Below are 24464 nucleotides of genomic sequence, written 5' to 3'. Positions count from 1 at the left end.
ATGAAGCTATCTCTGAGCAGGAAGCCACGTGGGCCAGAAGAAGCTCGTGATGGCGTACGGTGGATGCTGGGGAGGCCGAGGCAGGCACTGGGGCCAGTGTGAGGTTGGTGGGGGAGGAGAGAAGAGCTAGTAAGGCCCAGGAGGGGTTGCAGTGAGAACTTCACCTGTAAGTATCACCTCTGAGGCTGGAAGGGGAGGGATGCTGGTCTGTGGGATGGTGAAGAAGAGACAGGAAAGACACATCAGGACAAGCCTGGGATTGGGGGGCAGCTCAGAGGCAGGGGGTTCACAGCAGCTGTGTCCACCACAACTTTCCATCAGAACACCTAGTCTCCTCCTGGTGCCCCCCCCATTCAGAGACTGAAGTAGGATCTACAGGGGTGGGTCTAAGCCTCTTCTCTGATGGACACTGGTGACAGCCAGCAGAGGCCCAGGCAGGGACGGGAGCCTTGGGGGCTTCTGGAGGGGGGGCTGGTGTGGAAATTCAATAGAGCCTGCACTTTAGACTTGCAAAGTGTCAGACACTTGATGACACTTTAAATGCCACAGATAAAACAGTGACAGACTCTCCAGGCGGCAGGCAGGTGACACAAGAGGTCAGGGACCTCCGGGCCTCTGAGGTTCAGACAAAGAATAAAAACATCCTGAACACCCATGTGACCCAGAGCTTAGGGGGAGAATGACAATGTAGCCTCACTGTGGCCAAGAGGCACAAGCTCGAGGGACAGTGCCTGGGGATTCAGGGCTCAAGGTCTCCTGGAGCCTCCACACTGCTGGGAGCTGGACCAACCCTGTCAGGAACAGGGCTCAGAGGGAAAGGCGGAGGGCCCGGGCCTCGGACAAGAGTCTGCCTCTCATCACACACCGGTATTCCTGATGGATGGTGACCAGCACGTGGGGAGGGTGGGACTGGCTCCACCCTTCACTCTCCCTGGGGGGTATCTGTGTGACAGACTCTCTGTCCCTCTTCTGACCCCCCACCCACCCATTTTATCAAATAAAGGGGCTGATCTTGACTGGGAGGTAAGCTCTTTGAGGCTGGGCATTCATTAAACCTTGCATTCCAGGGACCGGCCAGGGCCACGCACACGACGGGTGATTGAATCTGTGGACTGTGTGAACTTCCCACACTCAGCTGCATGAGGGACAGTGACAGGACAAAGTGCCTGAGAGATGTGCATGCTCACGTGTGCAAAATGGCTCTCTCTCCTGATCACACCCTCCTGTCTGTTGGTCTGCATCTTTCCCCGCCTCGCCCTCTGGCTACATAACTGCCCTGGAGGGCCGTGCTTCCTCTCTCCAAGTGACACTGTCTGTGTGCCTTCTTTGGGGCCTCGTTCAAACTCCAGTGGTCCTTGCCCAGCCAGTCCATGCCTGGCCTTGCCCCTTGCAGCCCTTCCTCGGCGGGGCTGGCTCACTGGCCCTTCGTCGCAGAGAGAGGCTTATCTGGCGATATCTTATATCTCTCTCTGGCTGGAGCGGTGAGCAGCCACCTAGATTCCTCAGCCTCCAGTCAGCGGCCATTCAGAGGGCACCATGTCTTCCCTGATGGTCCCTGAGGCTGTGTGTGTGGGGGGAGGGGTGAAGCTGGTTGTCTCCGGCCTCCTACCTGTTTAGGTCCTGAGCATTTCCTTTCCTTCTTCCTTAGAGTCTATCCCCTGGGAAATGGTACTTACAGAGATTGAAGAGTTTAATACAGCTCTTGTTTCCTCTCTCTTTTCTGAGGCCCTGAGTGGGAGCAGCAGAAGCTGTTGCTGGCAGGCCCACCCCCACCCCCCCGCCCCAGATGCCTGGGTGAAAGGAAGAGGGGGTGGCGTGGAGCCTCAGCCAATTTGGAAAGCACCATGACCCAAGCACATTTTGCAGCAGCAGTGTCAAATTCTGCCGTTCAGGCATGCCATTAGTGTGCATGCTGCCACAGAAATCGGTGACAAAAGGCACAGCCTTCCCACCCTCCCGGTGCTTAGAAACTAACGGCTCTAATGAGAAATGAGAGCTGAAAGGAGAGATGTGGGGCAGGCTGCATCAGTGCAGGCTAGTGCTGGATTTAGGAGGAGGGTGACCCATTTTCTCGTTGGTGAGGGGCTTTGTGGACCAGCCCACTGAAATGCCACTTGAATTAGCCAGTGTTCCCTACACAGGGGCCCCCTGTCCTCACTCCTCCCTCATTGCTCTCAGAGGGAACCTGTCAACATGGCACTGTCGCTGCTCTCTCTCTTCCCTGGGGCTTCCTTGGTCCCTTCATCCAGTGGGCTTTTTAGAGCCATAAACTACCCAGAGTCCAGCAGCCCTCTTCAAAAAGACAAACGAGAACACCTGAGCAAGAACAGGTGGGTGCGCATTGCTCTAAGCCTCCCTTTCTTCCCTGGCTTTTCGATTGTGTTATGAGTTATTTAGCCCACAATAGATGTTTATGTATATTTTTTTTAGAGCTTGTATTTATTAACAGCCTGCAAAGGGGGAGACCAGTAGAGTTATACCAAAAAACGCAGTTAATGGGACAATTTGAGGAGCAGAAAGAGATACTGAGCATAGAATTGTAAATGATATTTTAATGCACAATCAAAGGTTCTTGAGATATTTTCCAAGTAGACAGAAGGTAAAAGAAAATTGGTGTATTACGAGCTGAGAGTGGGGGTATTGGTGACAGGAGGTGGAATAATGGCGGATGGGCTGAACTCCTACTTAGAGGAAGGTGAGGCCAGAGAGCCAGGCTGGGAGGACATGAGCCAGAAGTCAATCACAGCCAGGTCAGGAGGTTTTACAGTAGAAGTGGGCAAGGACCGAGTACAGTTGCCGCTGGTCAATCAAAGACTGCACTGAGAAAAGCTGGCGTCCTCTAGGTCAGTGCTGCGTAGGGCCCTGAGGAGCTGGGTCCCAGAGGCGGGGGCAGCCTGGGAGGTTGCTAACAATACCAGGAAGGACTTTCTGAGAGCTCCCGAAGCCCTGAGGCGCCCAGCGAGCTCCAGGGAGCCTTCCCAGCAAGTGCGTTCTACCTGACGCAGGGCCGACGGCTCATCCTCCGAGAAGACTTTCTGTTCCACTGCCCCTCAAACCTGCCGGCAGGCCTTCTGGAACCCCATTTGCCATGGCGGCAGAGCGCTGGGTGATTAGTTAGGTGATGAGTAAACATTTGCTAAATGGGCTTCTTGGCTCTCTGGTAATGAACCGCCCTAGCAGGAGAGTAAAGGGGGGAGATGCAGTTTGGCAGATTCAGGGATCGCTGATAGTCAGCCGGAGCAGGCACATTAAAGGCAGGCGAGGGGGTTCTGGGCAGCTGTGCTTGGAAGCAAGGAGAGGAGCTGAGGGCTGAACCCTACTTGGATGGGAAAGGAGGGAGCACAGGAGACAGGACGGCTATGGCTATGGGATACTTTCCCAGCTTGGAGCAGCAGGTGTCTGCGAATGGGAGTCTGGCCCAGGCAGATTTCCAAGGAGTGTTCCAGCTTGCTGGCGTGAGGGAAGGATCTCACTGAGCAGACGAGCGAGGCAAGTTGTGACGATGAAACCCACTGTTGAGGAACATAGGCAAGCATGACACTGGTGGGGACCATGTGCTTGGAGAGGGAATCGGTGTGCAGAGTAGGGAAGAGGACCCCAAGTGGGGGACACACCTCCACTTCCAGAGTCCAAGCCCCTGCGTAGGCTCCCCGGGCCTTCCCCTTGCCAGACCTTCCTCCTGTACCTCCCCAAACAGTGTTCCCACTCTTCAACTCATAGTTCTTTGCTGATGCTATTGCATGCCTCCAGCCCTCTGCCCTACACTCTTCTCTGGCCATCTTATCCCCTGATAACCACGGAGTATCACCTCCTCCTGGAAGCTCTCCCTGACTGCCTCCGCCCCAGGTGAGTTTCTCACTGTAGGCGATGGAGTGGGATAGACACTAACGGAAGCAACAATCCCACATTAGTTTCACCAATCCCATACTTTTCCCCACATTTAGGCTTTGAGCTCCTTGAAAGAGACCTAGGTCTTCTTATTTTTAGGTCCCCAGAGCCTGGACCAATGGTTGGCACACATAGGCCTTTGATCAATGCTTGCTGAATGAAGGGTAGGGGGCCAGCAGAGCTCTGAGGTCATAGGAGGAGCTTGTGTGGAGAGATCCAGACCTTCAGTGACCACTCAGCCTCTCCTGCAGCTCATCCTTCAGAGTAGAGGACTGTGGCTGGAAGGAAGAGAGGAAGTGGAGATGACCTCCTTCCAGGGCTCAGGGCAAGTGCTGAGTAAAGATGTCACCAAAGTCGACCCCATCAGGGTCAAATAGTGGCCTCCACTTCCTGGGAGGACAGAGTCCCGGGGCAGGGGACCTACACCTCCATGTCCTCAACTGCCCAGGAGGGACACTGGGTCCTCCCCTTAGCCCCTGACTTGTCAACTTGCTCTGATGTTTTGGGCAATGGTGTCATAACTGGGTAGCATGTGACCTGCTGAGTGACACTTGATGTCATCCACAATAGAGCTGTTTTTATTCGCTCTACCTGTTAGAGAAAGCTGCTAAAAATACACGTGGCATCCTGGGCCCCTCCGCCTTGCCTCTAATAACTGTCGGTAACCAGAGGCCACACCGTGCTTGACAGAAGTGGATCATTTATAGAATATTAGCATTTTCTTCTTCCCCTTCTTCCTCTTCCTCCTTCTTCTTCTTTCTTCTTCCTCTTCCTCTTCTTCTTCTCCTTATTCTTATTCTCCTCTTCCTCCTCCTTCTTTTCCAAGTGAGAAGAGAGGAGATAGAGAGACAAACTTCCGCATGTGCCCTGAGTGGAATCTACCCAGCAACCCCCATCTGGGGCCGATGCTCTGCCCATGGGGGGCCCTGCTCACAACTGAGCTATCTTTAGTGCCTGAGGTGAGGGCTCCACGGAGCCATTCTCAGTGCCTGGAGCTGATGCACTTTAAGGCAGGGAAGAGAGAGAGAGAGAGAGAAGGGGGATAGGAAGGGGTGGAGAAGCAAATGGTCATTTCTCCTGTATGCCCCAACTGAGAATCAAACCCAGGACTTCCACATGCCAGGCTGATGTTCTACCACCGAGCAAACCGGCCGGGATATTAGCATTTGTTGTTCTGACATTTCACTTTCATATTACAGGGACTTACTAAGTCTTTAAAAAAATTTTTAATAAAGTGCTTGGACTCTTGATTTTCCCACTGAGAGCTTTGTTATCTAAAGTTGGAAATGAAATCAACAAGCCAACAACATCCTCGGGTTCTAAGGGACAGCTAGGCTTTGGCAGGCAGGCCATCAGGGAACAACTGCAGGCCAAAGGCAATTTGTTTTGCCCTTGCTGGACTCCCTTTAGTGCCCATTTCAAGCCTTGTACAGAGGAGGATTTGTCCAGACCTGAAAACACATCTTCCCTCTACTTGGAAACTCTCTTCTTTTTCTGAGGTCAGAGAGGCAGGTGCAACCTCAACCCAGTCCATTGCTGTCTGGGTCGGTCCCTGGACTCCTGGAAACCCCTCTGGACCCCAGGAACTGGCAGTTCCTTTCCAGTCACCCCAAGCTCCCTATCAATAGTTCAGCTGCTGTTGGTGAGGCCCTTGACCCTTGGGAACAGGCCGGGAGGGATCCAGCTAGCCTGCTCTCGGGAGAGCCGCAGAGATGGGGCTAACCCAGTGCAGCCAGAGTGTGGGAAGTGAGTCATGTTCTGTGCGGGCGAGAAAAGAACCATGGAGTGAAGAACGTGTGTGTGTGTGTGTGTGTGTGTGTGTGTGTGTATGTGTGTGTGTGTACGCATGTGCACACATCCAGTGAGTCAGTGTGCCCCTGCCCCATCAGCTCCTCCCGCCAACGAACATGCTGTGCTCTCAGAGCTGTGCCCAGCCAGGCTCGCCCACCCCACAAAAGCTTGGGATCTGCCATCTCTTCAGGAATGTGGGGCTAGGAAATGAGAAGCAGGGTTCTTGTCCAAGAGAAAATTTTTTTATTATTATTTTTCTCTCTTAATTGGATTCAGTGTTTCTTGCGCCTCATGTACATCTTTTCTCTTGTGGGGAATTCAGGTTTGTGCAAAGCGCCAAGGAGATTGTGCCCACTCGGGTCCCCAGCCAGTAGCATGGCTGACCTTGACCACAGCCCCTAGCCCCTGTCGGGCTTGCCTGTTTTATTCCCTGCATGTCCGTACTCCTGACCCCTGAATCTGGCCTCCTGATCTCTGCCCATCTCCGGGCATCTTCAGAAGAGCCAGTAAGGACAGGGCCGCCATAATGCAGAAGTGCCTGAGATGGTTCTTGAAATGCCCTCAATGTTCCTCTTCTGCTAAGGCCTCCTGATGCTTTTCCTCCTGTCACCCTACACAGGGCCCCTGCTAGGATGCCCAGCAAAGAGCCCCAAGGAAAATTCAGCAGCTGAGCTGTGCCAGAGGCCTAGGCTCATGCCCAAAGTCTCCCTAGCCTGTCCAGACCATAGCTGGCAAAACGTTAGGCTGACGACACTGCCCAGCCTATTGAACTAACACTGTGAACCTCACCCAATGGCCTAAGAAACCCAAAGATCCTTCCCTCCCCTTCTCAGTCCAGCCTGTCCCCAGGACCTGGCTCCCTGATGTCTAACAAGCTTCTTCTCGTTTCTCACCCTGCTGCCAATACTTACTACAGTAGGGATGACAGGGTTCCAGGGTGGCAGATGGACATGTGTTGCATATAAAAACAAGGTGATGCTCTAAATATCTAAGAATATTGGTCCTCTGAAGTGATTCTTGCTGCCTCCCCTTCTCTCTGACCCTCCCCACTGACCATTTGCCCATGCCCCTGGCACGCCCAGGTTAAATCAGGACTGTTGTTGCAGGTTGGGATTCTAGAGAAAAATCCTATGACTCTTTTCTTGCTAGAAATCACCAATACAATCCTTAATTCAACATAGTTTTCCGTATAGTTTATAAACATGATAAGACATACAGTTTGGTAAGGAGTGGGGCAAGGGACCTGTGCCTCTGTGTGTGTGTATATATATATATATATGTAGAGTGTGTATATATATAAGTGGACATAGTTATAAAACTGCACCTCCTGTGAGAACCTCATTGCACATGATGAAGTTCTGAATTTCAGCCTCTGATGATCTTTCCTTTGGTAACTGGTTCTTGGAGCCCAGGGTCTGGGCTGAATGTTGCCTGAGACATCAAGAATGAGAGGCGTCACCTCAGGGAAGGGACTGAAGGTGGCACATTGTTGGATTCAGGGCCAGTTGACTAAATGCTACCTGCTCATGTGCTCCCGGACGGATGGTCAACCTGACCTCTTGGGTGAGCATCATCTGTTCCTGAGTCCTGCTTCCTCCAAGAATGGCAGGGGCCCTTCAGACCTCTCCAAATAACCGGGATTCCACAGAACTCAGCTCCCATGGGGCACTGGACCAATGTTGCTAATAAAAGATTCTCTCTGAGCGCTCTAACCGCCTTGCCGCATGGATGCTGTCCGTGGCTGGTCGGCGGGGGCTGGCTGGAACAGCTGGGTAAGGTGTGGTAATCCCCTCCCACTCGGGGCTGTACACTTCGGATTTGTAATCCACTGGGTAGGGCCCAGACAGCAGCCGAAGCCTTTACCAGACTGCCTGAAACCCAGCAGATCCTCCACTTATAAAAAAAAGTAATTCTGTTCCTTGGTGGACATGTGGCAGTGCTGGGTGCTGGTGCCCTGGGTCCTCAGCGGAGAGTGACCGCCAGCCCCAGTATCCAGGCCAGCACGGAAGCCCCCAGAGAATGGCTGGAGGAAGCTTGCTGCACCCCGCTGGGGGCTCGGATGGGGGTCCTGCGGGCACACTTGCCCTTCCTCTTGGGCCGCACTGTGGGCATGATGTCAAAGCTGAACTTGTGCTGGTAGTCAGGGGCGTAGTCCTGCAGCTCGTGGGCCTGCTTCCCAGTGCCTGCCTTGGAGACCTGGTTGCGATTCCTGTGGTTGGTGCAGTTCTTGCCTGGCTTTCTAGAGCCCGTCCGGGAGCCAGGCAGATGGCCATGTGGGTGGCCATTGTCCCTGGTGGGGCCACGGGCTGGGTGATGTTCCTTTCGGGCGGCCCTGTCGGTGGTGGTAAGCGTGTGTGACTTGATCTGGTGCGGGGATGCTGGCCCGGTGCAATTCCGGAAGTCCTCAGCACTCAGCAGCTTCAGGTCCTGGCCCTGCCGCTGCTCTGGGGACACGCAAGGGACAGCGGAGCTGGAGCCACGGAACCTCCGAAGCCATTCCCACAGGGACCGGGCCCGGCAACCACAGTCCCAGGAGTTCCCGTTGAGGCGGAGGAACTCCAGGGCCCCCAGGGGTGCCAGGCAGTCGCCCTGCAGCTCAGAGAGGCTGTTGTTAAAGAGGAAGAGGGTGGTGAGCCGGCGGAGGTCGTGAAAAGCCTTGTGGTGGACCCACTGCAGCTGGTTCTCATGCAGCAGCAGCCGGTCCAGGTTCACCAGCCCCCGGAAGGTGTCCTGGCCCAGACTCCACAGCTTGTTGCCATGGAGAAACAGGTGGCTGAGGTTGACCAGGTCTACAAAGATGTCATCCTGCAGGTACTCAATGTGGTTGTCCTGCAGGTAGAGGTACTGCAGGCTGTGTAGGCCGCCGAAGATGCCCGCGGGCAGGGCGCTGAGCCTGCACTTATAGAGGTAGAGGGCGTGCAGCTTCACCAGGCCCTGGAAGGTCTCCGGCGCCAGCGTCCGCAGCTGCCGGTTGTCACCGAGGTCCAGTTCCTCCAGGTGCACAAAGCCCTCGAAGGTGTTGGGGTCGATGAAGGTGATGTTGTTGGAGTAGATCCACAGGGTGACGATAGCGGGGCTGAAGTGTCCCTGCTGGAGGAGGGTGATGCGGTTGTTCTGCAGGAAGATGCGCTCGCTGTCCTCCGGGATGCCCTCGGGGATGGCTGCGAAGTTGTGCGCCTGGCAGCTGACTGTCATGGGTGCTGGGTAGCACACACAGTCCCGCGGGCAGCCGCTGCCCAGGGGCAGCTGCCCAGCCAGCAGCAGCAGCAGCAGCAGCAGCTCCACACAGCACCCTGATGGGGAGAGAGCACAGCCAGGTCAGGGGCTGCCCGGGAGGGGAGAGACCGGCGGGGTGAGGGAAGGGAGGACTTGGACGGCATGCGACCCTCCTTGGCCAGCTGGGGCTCTGTCCTGTCTGCTGTGCTCAGTTGTCTAGGATGGTGGACCCCTGAGGGCCCGGCTCCTGATGGGACGAAAGCAGGGGTCAGGCCCCCATCTGGGGCTAGAGACTGCTCCCCACACCGTGGCACCCCGCCTCTACTGGGGGTTCTGTCACCAGCTTGGGCTGTGAGATGAGCGTGGGGTGAAGGCTCAGATTCCCGCAAACCCCCTAGCCCTGCCCCAACCTCTTAGCCCCACCTCCTCGGGCTCTGCTGGCACTGCTGGGGTGAGAGTCACACAGCAGCCAGCACCTGCTTCCTGTCCCCCGCTCTGCCACTTTCTCACTGTTACCTGTGTGAATACAATGGGGTGCAGACCCCTGTTTTAACCAAGTGAGTTTCTCATATGGAGTTCTGAGGAGTCTCTTTAAATTATTTCCCAAAACAATCAAAGAATGCAGGCATGACACCAAAGTTCATCTCAAAAACTGTCTCATTTATAGTTCCTCCCATGTCCTCAAATGTGTGCCTCAGTATCCTCATTTCTAAATAGTAATAGTTGTTCCTCGTTCAGCTGTGAAGAGGTACCGACAGGGCACAGGTATGAAACCCTTCGGGCTGGCAGGGCTCTGGGGCCCATGAAGGTGCCAGACGGAGGCTGCACCCATTCAGGTCCACCGCTGGCCCCTCCTTCGCCTCCTCCTCACATGAGCTCCCAGGCTGTGGTTGCAAACCAGGCTTGCCTTGAGACTGTCCGGAGCGTTTCCTCTGTAGCTTCCCTCTAATTGGGCATTAATTAGGGATTCGTTAATAGATTCTTAAAATAATTTATTTTCGGATGTGTCCAGCCTGTGGTCGGATAATAGCCCCATGCTCATTATCGGAGCAGCCTCATTATGGACGATAGTCATTACCTGCTTTTTTCCAGGGTCGCAGCTGCCCCTGGCAGCCCAGCAGGCGCGCCGGTGTTGGGGGGACAGGCTCCAGGCTTGTAACTGCCTGAATTGGCCTCCTGCCCTTCCCTTCCAGCTTGGCCAGCCGGGCCTCTCAGGAGAGCTGGGGGCCCAGGGCAGCTCTGCCATTCGTCCTGGTGCCAGCTGTGTCCAGAGTGTGCAGAATGAGAGAACCAGCCCCTCCGCAGCCACTTTGCAGCAGGTCCTGCTGCCAGCCTCACGCTGGCCACCCAGCCAGGCGCCCAGGACTGCCTCTGCCCCGGCCGCCTGCCCAGGCTCAGGCAGGGCCTCTCCACCACTGCCACTCCTCATTTCTGGCAGAAACAGTGTCATAAATAAGTGACAGCTCCCAGCTGTTGGGAGTTATGGACTCGCAGAGAGTGGCAGCTGCTTCCCGTCCCCCTGTAATCACCCTGTTTCGACCTAACGTTTCCAACATATAAAAATCATTGCACATAATTTGGTTTTTGCATAATGGGTTCGATTACGATTTCAGAGCAATTATGACCTCGGTAGTAGTGGTGGTGGCGGTAGTGCAGCTGTAGGGACCCTTCTCGGGCCAGGCCACACAGCCCTCGCTGTGCCTTCCATCATCGTGACCCCTGGAGAGCCTGCAGCCTGCAGGCCTGGCCCCTGGCTGGTGTGCCTCCTCGGCCTGTTTCCCTTCTGTGACGAGTAGATGGTTGCCATGCCACCCATGTGAAGGCTTCGGTCTGACCCCCAGCCTCCCACGGCCCACCTCAGTCTGGCCAGGGGACCCAGCCCCACAGGGAGAGGCAGGAGTGTGAGGGGATAGGAAACTGGACCCCAAACCCCAGCTGACTCTTGCAGAGCCTGCCTGCTGCCTTGAGCCTCCAACAGCCAGGGCTGGGAGGAGGGCCCAACCCACACTGGCCACAACTTCCAGAGCCCAGCACTCCCTTTCCCTTCGCTCAGCTCCACTCCTCACCCCTGCCCAGGCTGCTGTCTGCCAGGAGCCCTCCCCACGGAGGCGGCCCTACCCGCACTCTGAGGGAGCCCAAGGTCCCCTCTTAACTTAAGGGAGTTCATGATGCTCGCTGTGCTGAAAGCACAGGGCCGTGGCCATGGCCTGTGTTTGTGGGCCACACGAACCACTCCACCTCTAGAGTCCTGCAAAGACAAAGGCATTCCTTCCCTTAAGCTGCTCACCATGGGGACAGGGGTGAGCTGGGGCAGGCTCAGTGCTAATGCCACTTGACATTTGTGCAGCTTACGGGGTTGACATAGCACCTCTTCTCAAGCTCCTCTGATCCTCAGAATTACCCTGTGGGTGGGGGGTGAGGCATTTTCCTGCCCCATGACCTGGGGTGGGGGCAGACAGCCCTCTGCCTGCTCTTGTGGCTCTATCTCTTTAAGGTTCTGGGAGGAGGCTCTCTGAAATGATCCCCAGAGAAGCTGAGAGGATCACAGAGAGCAACACCCCTTCCTCAAGACAGGTGCCTCCAGGGGATGTGGGGGGACGGGGGAAACCGGGTGAAGACCCGACTTGGGTGAAAAAGCCAACTGCCCAGAAATCTAGGTGTGCGCTATTAGCAGCTGGCATGTGAACACACTTTGGCAGGTGGGAGGGGGTCAGAAGCAGGGAGTGGGTGAAGGCAGGACCCAGGGCAGGAGCCACCACGCCCATCCTCTTGAGAGGGGCCCAGAAGGAGGCAGGGAGTCCAGCCAACACTTAGAGCTCCTGTTCATCCTTTATTATTGCCCAGATGCCAGCGGTCCCATGCCATGGAAGCCGCTCCCTCCCACTGGGCACAGGAGTGGGTCTCAGTTGAGTCTGCCTCTCCACTCTGGAAGGTGGTTCCTTTTCCAAGACCCTGGGCCAGCCTTCCCTGCCAACCCCACCTGCATCTGGCACCCCCTGTTTGAGCCAGCAGGTGCCCTGGCCCTAGACTGTCATCCTGCTGGGTTCCTTCCCAGGGAGGCTGGCACTGCATTGCTGAGACTCCTCTTGTGCCCCCTCCATGTGGCCCATGGGAGCCCCAACCCACTGATTACTGATTAATGCACTAACAAGGAAGCTGGTGTCTTTGCTGTGCATTTTAAGATTGCAAATTAGCAGGGATCCAAGTCTCCATGGAGGAGCCTTGCACCTCCTCCCATCAGACTCCTCAGCCTCCTCCTGGGTAAGGCAAGGGTTGCTCTGCTTGAGAGAACTCAAGCAAGGCTGAATCTCCCCCACTCTTTGTCCTTCCTCAGCCTCTCCTTCTCCTCTTCCTCCAGGGGTGTGCTCCTGACTGACTGCTCTGCTTAGCTACTCCCAAACCTCCCGGCCCCCATATATCTGAGCTTTCCTGCATCTCTGCAGCCTCATTCATTCTTGCCTCCATTCAACAATTGTTGCCAGAGTCCTGGAGTATCCAGGATGCCAAGGCAGGGAGGGGCCATGGTGAACTGAGTGGGTCCTCGTAGACTAGCAGATAAGGGGTCTCACAATACTAGGTAGGCAGTCTGGCCAGGTGCTGGGCCCAAAGTAGGCACCTAGGGGTGTGCAGGGGGAGTGGAGAAGTTCAGGGAAGGCTCCTGCTGTCCTTATGTCACCTCCTCCATGAAGCTCTCTGCTCCCCTGCCAGCATAGAAGATATGCAGGAATGAGAGCTGGTATTGTCTTCATGTCCTCCTTCCTGCAAACCCCAAAGCCCCTCAGCTGCTGGAGAAGGACTTGTTGGGCAGAGGTGAGTGGCCTGAGCATGGTCAAGTACCTCACCCAGTTCATTCAGCAGCCCATTCCTAAAATGTGTTTATGAACAGTCCCATGGGTGCTGGCCCTGGTGGGATGGGTGGGAAGGGCATGTGCAAAGGTACTGAGGTAGAGAAGCAGGTGGCAGGCCGCCATTTTACCCTGGCCCCTCTCTCATCCTCTAAGTAGCCAGAGCTCCCAAAGAAGCTGTAATATCAGATCAGCTTGGCTTGGGAAGCCAGACAGCTCCCCACCAGAACCAGCACAAACAGAACTTCTAATCTAGTCTCAGACTAGACGGCCAGTGCAGCAGGGGCCCTGCACCTCCCCCACTCCTACCTGCAGGAAGGAGCTAAGCAAGGAAGACCTAGCCCTCAGCCTGTGCCAGGGTTTTTACATGGAATCCTCACCCCATGGGTGCTGTGCCATTTCGTAGATGAGGACACGTAGCATCCAGAGGGAAGTGGATGGTCAAGGCCACCCAGCTGGTGAGCCAGCCAAGGGGGCAGACCTCACCCAGCTGACTCTGCATCCACAGGCTCCATGTTGCATGGGAGGGCAGGGCAGCCCCAGCTAAGTGCTGGTCAACCCTTTCTGGCCCCAAGGTTTCAGGGCTCATTTTGACCTGAATCTGACACCATCTGGCCCCAAAGGGACTCCCCCTCCACACACCTACACAAGAACGGCCTGAAGGACTGGCATTCCCATGGTCCCCAGACAGGTCCATGGGGCTCCCTGAGTCTTGGAGACTGATAGCCACGCGGTCAATTCTTCTGGCTCTGCACCTTCCCTTCCCGTGAACAGGGCAGAATTCCCTCCCAACCCATCTTTGCCAGGGGCCCCTCTCTGAGCCAATCGATGCTAACTGAATGGCTCAGCTGGTCAGATAATGGCCTCAGGCCAGCCGGCTATGCAAACAGAGCTGCTGGCGCCTCGGGGCACTTGGCACTGTCCCTCTGCCGCACCCACACACAGGCCACTTTCTGGTGGGCATCCCCCCACCTCAGCCTGGCCTCGCCCTGGAGAAGGAAGCCAGCCAGGGTAGAGCTGGGCTTCCCTTCTCAGCCCCCACTGCCAGATGTGGGGCTCTGGACAGGGTGGCCAGCTCTCACAGCACAGGGCAGTGAAACGATCACGGGCTTTGGAGCCAGACAGACCTGGGTCTTGGTTCCCCAGCTAACAAGTGTGTCCCCTTGCATGTGTGAGCCTCCTTTTCCTCACCTGTAAAATAGGCATTCTACTTCTAAGCTACAGCCTGGCCCTCTCTATCTGGAGATGCCTGTATGCACCCGCCACCTCCATATCCCCATCTGTCAAACGCAGTGCACCCAAAACTGAGCTGTCGCTGTCCCCCCACAAACCTCCTCTGTCTCAGGGGAAGGCAGCTCCTTCATTCCGGCTGCCATGCTGAGGCCCTCAGAGCCATATCTCCTCCTCTTTCTCTCTCACCCACTTCGTCAGAAATCCTGTCAGCTCAACTTGAGAACCTCCCCGGAATTCACCTACTTTCCCAGCCACCACCTTGGTCTGGGCCACCATGGCACCTCGCCTAGACTATCTCAACAGTGGTCCCCACTCCACCACCCCCACCCGACAGCTTTGCCAACGCAGCAGCAAAAGTGCGAGTGGCCATGTGGCTCCTCTGCTCCACCCCTCCAAGGCTCCCGTCACACTCAGCCATCCTTACCTCACCCCGAGTTCTTACTGGGCCCAGAGGTAGCACACATCCTCGCCTCCTTCTCCTTCCCCTTCCCCAGCCTCACTCTGCTCCTTGCTGCTCTCTCCCAGGCTAGGCAGGTCTCCAGCCCTGAGCACACGCTGTTCCCGCTGCCTGGAACACTTCCCGGACATCTGCAGGGCTCCTCGCCGCCCCATTCTGGTCTCTCCCCACACCACCTTCCCAGCAGCCTACTTAAAAGGGACCCTTCTCTGTTTACTTTTTCCCATAACATTCATCCTCTTCTAATGAATGATACCATTTAGGTATCCTGTTTATTTTCTGTATCCCCCTACTGATAGTCAACTCCATGAAGACAATGATTCTGTCTGCTGTGTTCCCTGCTATAGTCTCAGGGCCTAGAATAGTGCCTGGCACCCAGTAGGTGCTCAAGAAGAAAACCCTTGGGCCTGGCTCATCACAGGTGCTCAGTGAACATGGTGGATCTTATCAGTGCTGAGGCCTGGGGGTGAGAGCAGACACAACTGTGGCTCTCTCCTGAGGGCCCCTGGCCACTGCAGAGGTGACAAACAGGAGAGCCTGCCTGAGGGGGGGGGCAGGTGACTAGCGCAGGTTTGTCAGGGACTCAGGGGTTTCCCACCACGTGAAACTTTCAGTGTTAAAACTGAAAAGTCCCAAACAAACAAGGACAAGTTAGTCACCCTACCTGGAGGCCAGGACTGGGTCCCAACCATAGCCATAAAACATCTCTGGGCATAAGAGGACAGACAGACAGGCAGGCATGAAGCATGAGCTTTCTCCAGATGCCTGCACCTCAAGCCCGGTGCCTGCAGCCCAGAGGCAGTCCTGGGCTCGGCTGGGGCCTGTGTGTGCATGTGTACATTTATGCATTTGCATTTGTGTGGGTTTAACTGTGTGTGTACATGCCATGCGCACACGTGTATGCATAGATCTGAGCACACACATGTGCATATGTATATACATGCCTGTGACTGGAGACCATTAAAGGGGCTGACAGCTAAAACCATTCATCTCGCAACATCCCTAAACCTGGTCCCTGAGAGGGGGCAGGGCTGTCTCTGAGGAGAGGCACACCCCCAGCCTGTGATGTCCTGTCTTATGTGTCTTATCTCTGCACTCACCCGGGCTTTGCCTCTAGCTCCCACTATTTTCCCAAAATGCTGAATCACATACCCATTCCAGTCCCTCCAGCACTCCAGAATCACTTTCAGGTGACAAGTGGGAGGCCAGTATTGAAACAACCTCTCAGCTTTCCTCTGCTGTGCCCAGTCCCCCCAGCGGGCCTGGCCAGGCATGCCATGCTAACTGGGCTGCCAAGCTCTCAGTGGGCCATGTGGTGGGCCGTGTGGGAGCAACCTCGGGCTCCTGTGTCCTCTGCCTGTGACTACCACCTCCTTGCTGCGGGGGTCCCTGCGTGGGAAGAGGGGGACTGGAGGCAAGTGAGGGCACCTGGCTCTGCCTGGGCTTGGGACCAACCCCAGAAGGAACACATTTCAGCTGGGCCACCTCACTAAATCTCAGGCACATCACTAAATCTCCAATGCCTCAGTTTCTTAGTCTGGCACTGCGGTCAGAGCAACTGCCTACTGGGTACTGAAAGCATGCAGTGAGCCTGTGCTCCTGAACTGTTAGTCCAGGGAGGCTGCAGGAAGGTAGTCCCCAAGGGTGATGATTTGTTTTCCTGCTACTATTATCAAAGGGAGCTGCCGCCCACCCTTTAGGGCTCTCCTCAACCCCCAGAGAACCCAGGCTTTTGCCCCATCCACCTGGTGCTCCCAGACCCGAGAGATCAGAACACGAGTAGAGTCAAAGCTCAACCCCAAGTTCAAGTTCTGGCTCAGGCTTCGGCTGCCTCAAGGGCACAGCAGGTGGAGATGGGGTCTTGAATCTACTTTGTTCTCTCTCCCAGTCCATCCATTCCAGTCTGGAGCTGCCAGCTCTCTGTAGGGAGCCCAGGAATGGGGACTCTAACCTTCACCTTGCAAAGCCCCTTATGGGCTCATAAAATGTTCCCCATGTTACTCAAATTTGCTTCTCTGTCTGGGAGCCCCAGAACCTGGGCTATGGCAGCCCAGACTCTAATACTGAGGGCTGAGCGCCTCTGAGAACCAGCTCTCCTTGGAAGGTTTTGAGATGGCTCTGAGTCCAACCCCTCCGAAACCTGTAGAGCCCACTGTCCTCCCCCCAACACCTCAGCAAACTGTGGACATACCCGCGAAGAGACAGGCCCACTGAAACCAGAGTGCTATGTTAGGTGATTCTAGTGGGCAGAAAACCTCTGTGGGGGTGGGACAATCCTCAGGGGCACTGAGATGCCAGCCTGGGGGTCCTGAAGGGGTATGAGGTGGAAGGGGTGGGGTGGGATCTGCCAAATCCTGAAGGCCCTGGCATCGGGCAGCACACAACAGGAGCTGAAAACCAGGCTTTGAGAAGCAGGTGCAGAACCCTCTGCCAGAAGCCCTTGTTTTTAGTCCCCAGGTAGCCCCTCTTTCCTCACTGTCAGTGAAAGGCATTCGGAACTCGGGCCTGGAGATCGATCACCCCGCTCTGCATCTGTCCCATAACTCCTTCCCTCATTCGAGAAATGGCTCCGTGCTTGATGCTGCAGCAGTGAGAGTCAGGGCTCCTCTGACAGAGCCTACACTCTAGGGAGGCAGAAGGAACCAGACAGGCCCCAGCTCACAGTGGGTAGTAGGCACTCAGGACACAAGGAGGGCGTTAAGATTGAGACAAATGAAGGGACTGACATTAGTGTGTGTGCTTGTGGAGGCAAGTGACACGTGAGTTGAAACCTAAAGGAAAAGAAGGAGCCAAGGAACAGCTTTCCCGAAAGAACAGCAGGTGCAACGGCCATGGGACTGGACTGAACTTGGTGTGGATGAGGAAAGAGGGGCCAGAGATGAAGTCAGAAATGCACAAGGCAGGCCTCCCAGGGCCTTAAAACCCCCAGTAAAGAGTCTGGATTGCCTGACCAGGTGGTGGCGCAGTGGATAGAGCATCAGCCTGGGACACAGAGGACCCAGGTTTGAAACCCAGAGGTCACCGGCTTGAGTGCGGCTCGTCTGTATTGAGCCTGGGCTCACCAGGTTGAGTGCGGGATCACTGGCCTGAATGTGGGACCATAGACATAACCCATGGTTGCTGGATTGAAGCCCAAAGTCTCTGGCTCAAAGGTCGCTGGCTTGAGCAAGGGGTCACTCGCTCTGCTGTAGTCTCCCAGTCAAGGCACATATTAGAAGGCAATCAATGAACAACTAAGGTGCCACGATGAAAAATTAATACTTCTTATCTCTCTTCCTTCCTGTCTGTCCCTATCTGTCCCTCTCTCTGTCTATCTCTCTGTCTCTCGCTTAAAAAAAAAAAAAGAGTTTGGATTTAATTCTGGGTATGGCAAGAAGCCACTGAAGAGCTTGAAGTAGAAGTGACATGAATGGATTTGGGGGGCTCCTATTAGAGCATGGATTGAGGATGGAGCAGGTAGACCTGGAGCTGCGGACAGATTGAGAAATGTCTGGGATCTAGAATTGACAGGACACATAGGTAAACTAGTGTGAGAGAAAGGGGATGGGAGGTCTGTGGGCTGGTTCTGAGAGGATGAGGATACAGTGAGACTGGAGGAGGCTAGGAAAGCAGACAAGAGCTCAGTTTAGGATGTATAAAGTCTGAGACGCCTTTTTTTTTTCTAGGTAAGAGAGGGGAGATAGTGAGAAAGACTCTCGCATGTGCCCTGAATGGGATCCACTTGGCAACCCCTGACTAGGACTGATGCTTTAATCAACAGAACTATTTTTAGTGCCTGAAGCTGACACACTCGGATCAACCTGAGCTATTATCAGTACCCGGGGCCGACAAACCAATAGAGCCACTGGCTTTGGAAGAGAAAGAGGAAGAGAAGGGGAGAGGGAGAGGGAAAGAAACAGATGCTCGCTTCTTTTGTGCACCCTGACCGGGAATCAAACCCAGGACATCTACATGCCAGGCCGATGCTCTAGCCACTGAGCCAAGCGGCCAAAGCCCTGGGAAGCCTTATAAGGATATTTACTTGGTGGCAGCAAGGTGTATAAAACCAGAGCCCAGAGGCAAGCCACACACTGGGCAGTCATGCGTGTAGAGATGGTATTTCAATCCGTGGAGAGTCAAGAAAGAAGATACAGGATTGAGGTTTCTGGCACAACATTCTGAAGGGCTGGCCAATGAGGTCAGAGGAAAGCCAGGAAGTGTGATGTGACTAAAGCTAAGAGTGCTTCAAGAAGGAAGGAGGGATTGGCCATGAGGAGGGCTGCTAAGGAGGGTTTATGTGGGGACAGAGAAGTGTCCAGTTGATTTGCATCATGGAGGTAATTAGTGAGGCCGGCAAGTTCATTTCTGGTAGACAGGTGGGAGCAGAAGGCATACCAAATGGGATGAAGAGTGAATGGGAGAGGGTATTATACTAAGTGAAATAAGTCAGCTAGAGAATGACAAGTACCATATGGTTTCACTCATATGTTGAATCTAAAAAACAAAGTAAATGAACAAACACAACAGAAACAAACTCATAGATACAGAGAACAAATTGATGATCGCCAGATGGGAGGAGGGAGGTTGGGGGATGGCTGAAAAAGGTGAAAAGGATTAAGAAGTTTGAATTGCCAGTTCTAAAAACAGGCATGGGATGTCAAGTGCAGCATAGAGAATATAGTCAGTAATATTGTAATAACGGTGTACGGTGCCAAGTGGGTACTAGACTTACCGAGGTTATCATTTTATAAGTTACATAAATGTTTAATCACTATGTTGTACACCCAAAACTAATATAATATTGTGTGTCAACTATAATTAAAAAATAAAAAATTTTTAAATGTAAAATAAAGGGAACGGCATACGAGGAAGGGGAAACAGCACTGTCATCAGTTAGGACAGGCTAGGGTGTGCTGACGTAACAAGCGACCCCAGAATCTCAGTGGCTAAAACAAAGGCTGGTTCCTCGCTCAGGGAGGACAGGTGAGGCTCTGCTTGTTCTCCTGGCAGAGGAAACGGAACCTTGCTAACTACTTCCTGGCTTTCACAGCTTTGGTTTCAAGTGATACTCGCCATTCCTCCTCGTGTTTCACTGGGCAAAATCAGTCACATGCCCAACCTGTCTGGGATGGGGAAGAAGACTCCCACTGGCATCAGGGACCAGTGTTTGTGAGCACAAGTTTTGCTGGGAAGGAGGCAGAGAAACAGAAGAGGACCTAGAGGGGCAGAGGGTCCGGGGAGGTTTTTATTTTGTTTTGTTTTACGATGGAAGAAATGAGAGCCCATTTGCATGCTCATGAGCATGATTCAGGAGCAGAAGGGGGGGGGGGGGGCTGATGCAGTAGGAATGAGAGGGCCAGGACACCAAGACCAAGGGCTCCGAAGGAACACCTGCCCTGTCACGGGCGGGAATTTGTACATGCAGATGAGATGATGGAGCGACCTCCAAGAGCTCCTATTTCCTCCATGAAGTCAGAAGGTGTCATCAGCTGAGAGTGAAGGTAGGGAAGAGGCTGGGAGTTCGTGGAGGAAGAACAGAGTGAAACAGGCATTCCCTGTGCTGGGAAATCGAGCTCCCCTGTCACAGCGGGGGTTTGTGGGGACAAGGAAGTAGGAGGTGTTTGCAAACACCCACCGCCCCAGCCTCTGCCCAAGTTCCCCTTCCCTCTTGCTCGATGGTTGGGGCTATCTGGCCCCTCCAATTAAGTCTGCTCATGTCACTTCTCTGCTGACAGAGCATTAGCTCAGCAAGTATTTACTCCACCCCTTCTCTGGGCCAGGTACCATGCCAAGAGGGCTCTGGGGACAAAAGACCCAGTTTCTGGCTTCCACAAGCTGACAGTCTTTCCCAAATGCCTTCAGCATAGTGGGTTTTTTATTTATTTTTATTTTTTTACTACCCAGCCACTAACGCCTCTTCCTGTATTGTGAGAGCTCTCTCAGTTTATGTAAATGAGCCCTTCCCTCCCTATAGAACCTAAAAAGGTCAAGCCCTCTCATTTGGAGCAAGACCCTTGACCTGGACTCAGACCCAGAACTGAGAGTCAATAATGCAAATAAGCAGAGACCAAGCAGGATCCATGCTTGCAAGGACGGTGGCAGTGGCAGAGCAGGGGTAGTGGCTGTGGTGGGAGCTTGGAGGTATCTTTGCCTTCATTTGGGACAATTGCTCCTGCCTGGGAGGCCCCCAATCTTCTGGAGAGTTTGTGAATTACCCAATATCCCCCCCCCTTTTTTTTTAAGCAAGAGACAGAGACAGAGACAGACAGACAGGAAGGGAAAGAGATGAGAAGCCCAAGCTAGTGATCTTTGGGTTTCAAGCCAGCGACCTTTGGGTTTAACCCAGTGACCATGGGGTCATGTCTATGATACCACGCTCAAACCGGCGGCCCTGTGCTCTAGCCAGATGAGCCCTCACTCAACCGGCAACCTCAGAGTTATGAACCTGGGTCCTCAGCGTCCCAGATTGACGCTGTATCCATTACACCACCACCTGATCAGGCTATCCAATATCCTTTAAATAAATCTTTTTGTTTCAATTAGTCAAAGCTTGTGTCGTTTGCAAAAAAGAGTCCTCAGGCCCTGGCCGGTTGGCTCAGCGGTAGAGTGTCGGCCTGGCGTGTGGGGGACCCGGGTTCGATTTCCGGCCAGGGCACATAGGAGAAGCGCCCATTTGCTTCTCCACCCCCCCTCCTTCCTCTCTGTCTCTCTCTTCCCCTCCCGCATCCAAGGCTCCATTGGAGCAAAGATGCCCGGGCGCTGGGGATGGCTCCTTGGCCTCTGTCCCAGGCGCTAGAGTGGCTCTGGTCACGGCAGAGTGACGCCCCGGAGGGGCAGAGCATCACCCCTGGTGGGCGTGTTGGTGGATCCCGGTCGGGAGCATGCGGGAGTCTGTCTGACTGTCTCTCCCCATTTCCAGCTTCAGAAAAATACAAAAAAAAAAAAAAAAAAAAAGAGTCCTCACTGATGTGAGGTCCCTCCAGCTGAGGATGGCTTACAAGTCCATCCATGGTCTGGTCCTGCTCCCCCCATTCTGCTCTCCCCTACTCATCTTGTCTCAGGGCTTCCCCCTCCCCTTTCCTTGCCTTCTTGAGGGAGCAGCTCCCCAAATTCCCGAAAGGGAAGCAACACCCCCAACACACACACACATCCCGCAGGTGATTCAGGAAGCAGGTCTATCAATCAGTGGCTAGACTCAGCCAGTGAGATACTCCTCTGAGAATGTGAACCTGAACTTGAAGCAGAGTGGCTCAACTGGAAATATCTCACCCCTGTCGCCTCTTCTAAGGACACTGCCCCAGTAGTTGTTCCCATCAAGACCTACAAAGCCACCTTGGTTTCTGCCCTCCCCGGGGTTAGACTGTTCAGCTTCTCTTTTGGGTCACATTTTCTCTCTGCAGAGGTCCACTCAACACCCTTCTTCTTGACTTTTAGAACCCAAATTTTCTTCATCTAACAGGCAGCCATGTGCTCTAGAGGAGCTAGGCTCCTCCCCAACCCAGAGAGTGGGTCTTTATTCTATTACTGGTGGTTAGTTTAGACAGGAGCCTGTGACTCCATTCCGACCAATGAGACACAAAGTCTGCTGAGGCACCATTGTTTGACCATGAGGGGAGTGACCTAAAGGCCAAGAGCAGCTTGGCAAGGACTGCAGAGCAAAAAGATGGAGAGAACGGGTCCATAATGACATTATTGAGCCAATGAATCCTGGGATCTACCAAGTTCTTGGGATATTATGTAATAAGTCCTCTTCTTGTTTTAGCCATTTTGAGTAGGGTTTTCAATTTCTTACAGCCTAAAGTGTCCTAACTAAAACACCTTCCAATGATGTACTCCTTTGTTTAATCAGCCAGACTAGATTTCTCCTTGCTTACAATCAAAGAAATCTAGCTGACGTTAGATGGTAACTGCATGACTTGGCTCAGACAGAACCTGCTCCAGGAAGACTCTCTAGACCCTTCCTTCTGTACTAGAACCTTCACCCTCCTCAGCGCTCTCTCCTCTCAAAATATTCACCACTCAAAGTCATCTGTCTCCGCCACCAGAGGTGCAGAACTGCTGGGGTGTCCAGTGGTGCCTGGTACATAGAGCTCACCCATGCATGTCTGGTGAATGAATGAATGAATGAATGAATAAATAAATAATTTAGCTAACGGCCTGGCCTGTGGTGGCACAGTGGATAAACCTTCGGCCTGGAATGTTGCCGGTTCGAAACCCTGGACTTCCCTGGTCAAGGCACATACAATAAGCAAGCAATGAACAACTAGCATGAAGCAACTATGAGTTGTTACTTCCCATTCCATGCTCCCCTTTCTCTCCTGTCTCTGTAAAATCAATAAAGTATTTAAAAAAAATAATTTAGCTAATGTAATTCTAGCCAAAAGCAATGAAAACAAGAGCTTTAGTTAGCCGAGGTGGCCTTCTTGTGGGTAAATGCAGATATACAACAAGTTTTAGCCAACAGAGGACCCCAGAGTAGGTATCTCATGTCTAAGAGGATAAATGAATTTACCAGGCATTTTAGGCCTTACCTCCCAGCCCTTCCTTTTTTGAGCCCTCTGCAGAGAATAAATGTCTGGTGTTCTTTGTCTTAAACTGAGCAGGGGACTCAGGGATGTTAATTTTCTTATTCTTTATGCCTTATACATACATGTTGATGTATGCATTTACTATGTAATACAAGAAATAAATCGTGTAAAAGAAAAACGTGTAAATGACATTATTGAGCCAATGAATCCTGGGATCTACCAAGTTCTTGGGATATTATGTAATAAGTCCTCTTCTTGTTTTAGCCATTTTGAGTAGGGTTTTCAATTTCTTACAGCCTAAAGTGTCCTAACTAAAACACCTGCAGAGAGAGCTGAGGATCTAGGTCCCAGGCCTTGACCGGCTTCCTCCTCCCTGCTGGCCTGAGCCCTGCGCTTCCTCCAGGGGCCACCTCTGACCAGCCACCAGCACATGCCAGCCTCTGGCCCCGAGCCAAGGGGTGGGGGCCCAGGTAGCAGCACAAGCTCGCCTGTGTGGTGCCCAAACCCTCTTTCCCCCACAAGTTTGTTTTCTTTAAATTTACTCTTCATGGTTTTTTGTTTGTTTTTTACAGAGACAAAGAGAGAGTCAGAGAGAGGGATAGATAGGGACAGACAGGAATAGAGAGATGAGAAGCATCAATCATTAGTTTTTCGTTGCGACACCTTAATTGTTCATTGATTGCTTTCTCATATGTGCCTTGACCATGGGCCTTCAGCAGACCAAGTAACCCCTTGCTCTAGCCAGAGACCTTGGGTTCAAGCTGGTGAGCTTTTGCTCAAGCCAGATGAGCTCACGCTCAAGCTGGCGACCTCGGGGTCTCAAACCTGGGTCCTCCGCATCCCAGTCAGACGCTCTATCCACTGCGCCACCGCCTGGTCAGGCTTAATGGTTTATTTTAATTTTAAAATAATACTTGCCAATTGTGAAAAATGTAAAAAGTACAGAAGTATAAAGGAAGAAAAATCACCAGAATCCCATTACCCCTGACAACCAGCAACAGTGCCTTGCTGTGCTTTCTTTTAATACTTCCTTTACTTATGTAGAGATACATAAAATCTAAATAAAAATTTTATTTGAAGCAATAAAATTGGGATCATGCGATATATACAGCTCTGTAGTTTGTGTTTTCTGCTTAACTCAGACCATTCATTCATTCATTCGGCAGCTCTCTGCGCTGAGGCAGCCAGGGGGGCCCAGCAGGCGGAGTGACCCCATCCTCCAGGAGAGTACAGTCTGATGAGGAAACACACTCACCAAACAGCCACATCCTAAATTGCACCCCATAAGGAAGAGTAAAGGGAGAGATCCAGGTAGCTGTGAGAACTAGAGGGCTCTTCTGGCTAGAGGGGGTGGGAAGGCTGGGAGTATGAAAATTGAGGACTCCATTGGGGCAGATGGGGATTCCAGGCAGAGGGAACAGCATATGCTGAGGGCCTGAGGCCAGAGGCAACACACAGTTAAATAACAAAAGAACTGTGTGGTAACAGGCATGATCTTTAGAGACTGCAAAGTATATACCTATGGAC

At 53.4% G+C, this 24464-nt stretch overlaps 1 protein-coding gene across 1 annotated transcript in view; it reads right to left on the bottom strand.

The window, feature by feature from the left end:
• Positions 1 to 5899: 5899 nt before the first annotated feature.
• Positions 5900 to 24464, bottom strand: part of RTN4RL1 (reticulon 4 receptor like 1) — a 78467-nt gene continuing 59902 nt past the window's right edge. The window contains exon 2 of the mRNA XM_066363513.1: positions 5900 to 8972. Coding sequence (XP_066219610.1) covers positions 7642 to 8972 — 1331 coding nt within the window. The 3' untranslated portion in view covers positions 5900 to 7641. The remainder of the gene's footprint in view (positions 8973 to 24464) is intronic.

The sequence above is a fragment of the Saccopteryx leptura genome, chromosome 2 (assembly GCF_036850995.1).
Source record: "Saccopteryx leptura isolate mSacLep1 chromosome 2, mSacLep1_pri_phased_curated, whole genome shotgun sequence".
Lineage (NCBI taxonomy): Eukaryota > Metazoa > Chordata > Mammalia > Chiroptera > Emballonuridae > Saccopteryx > Saccopteryx leptura.
The sequence above is the reverse complement of the archived record's forward strand: the minus strand, read 5'-3'. Positions and strand labels throughout refer to the sequence as shown.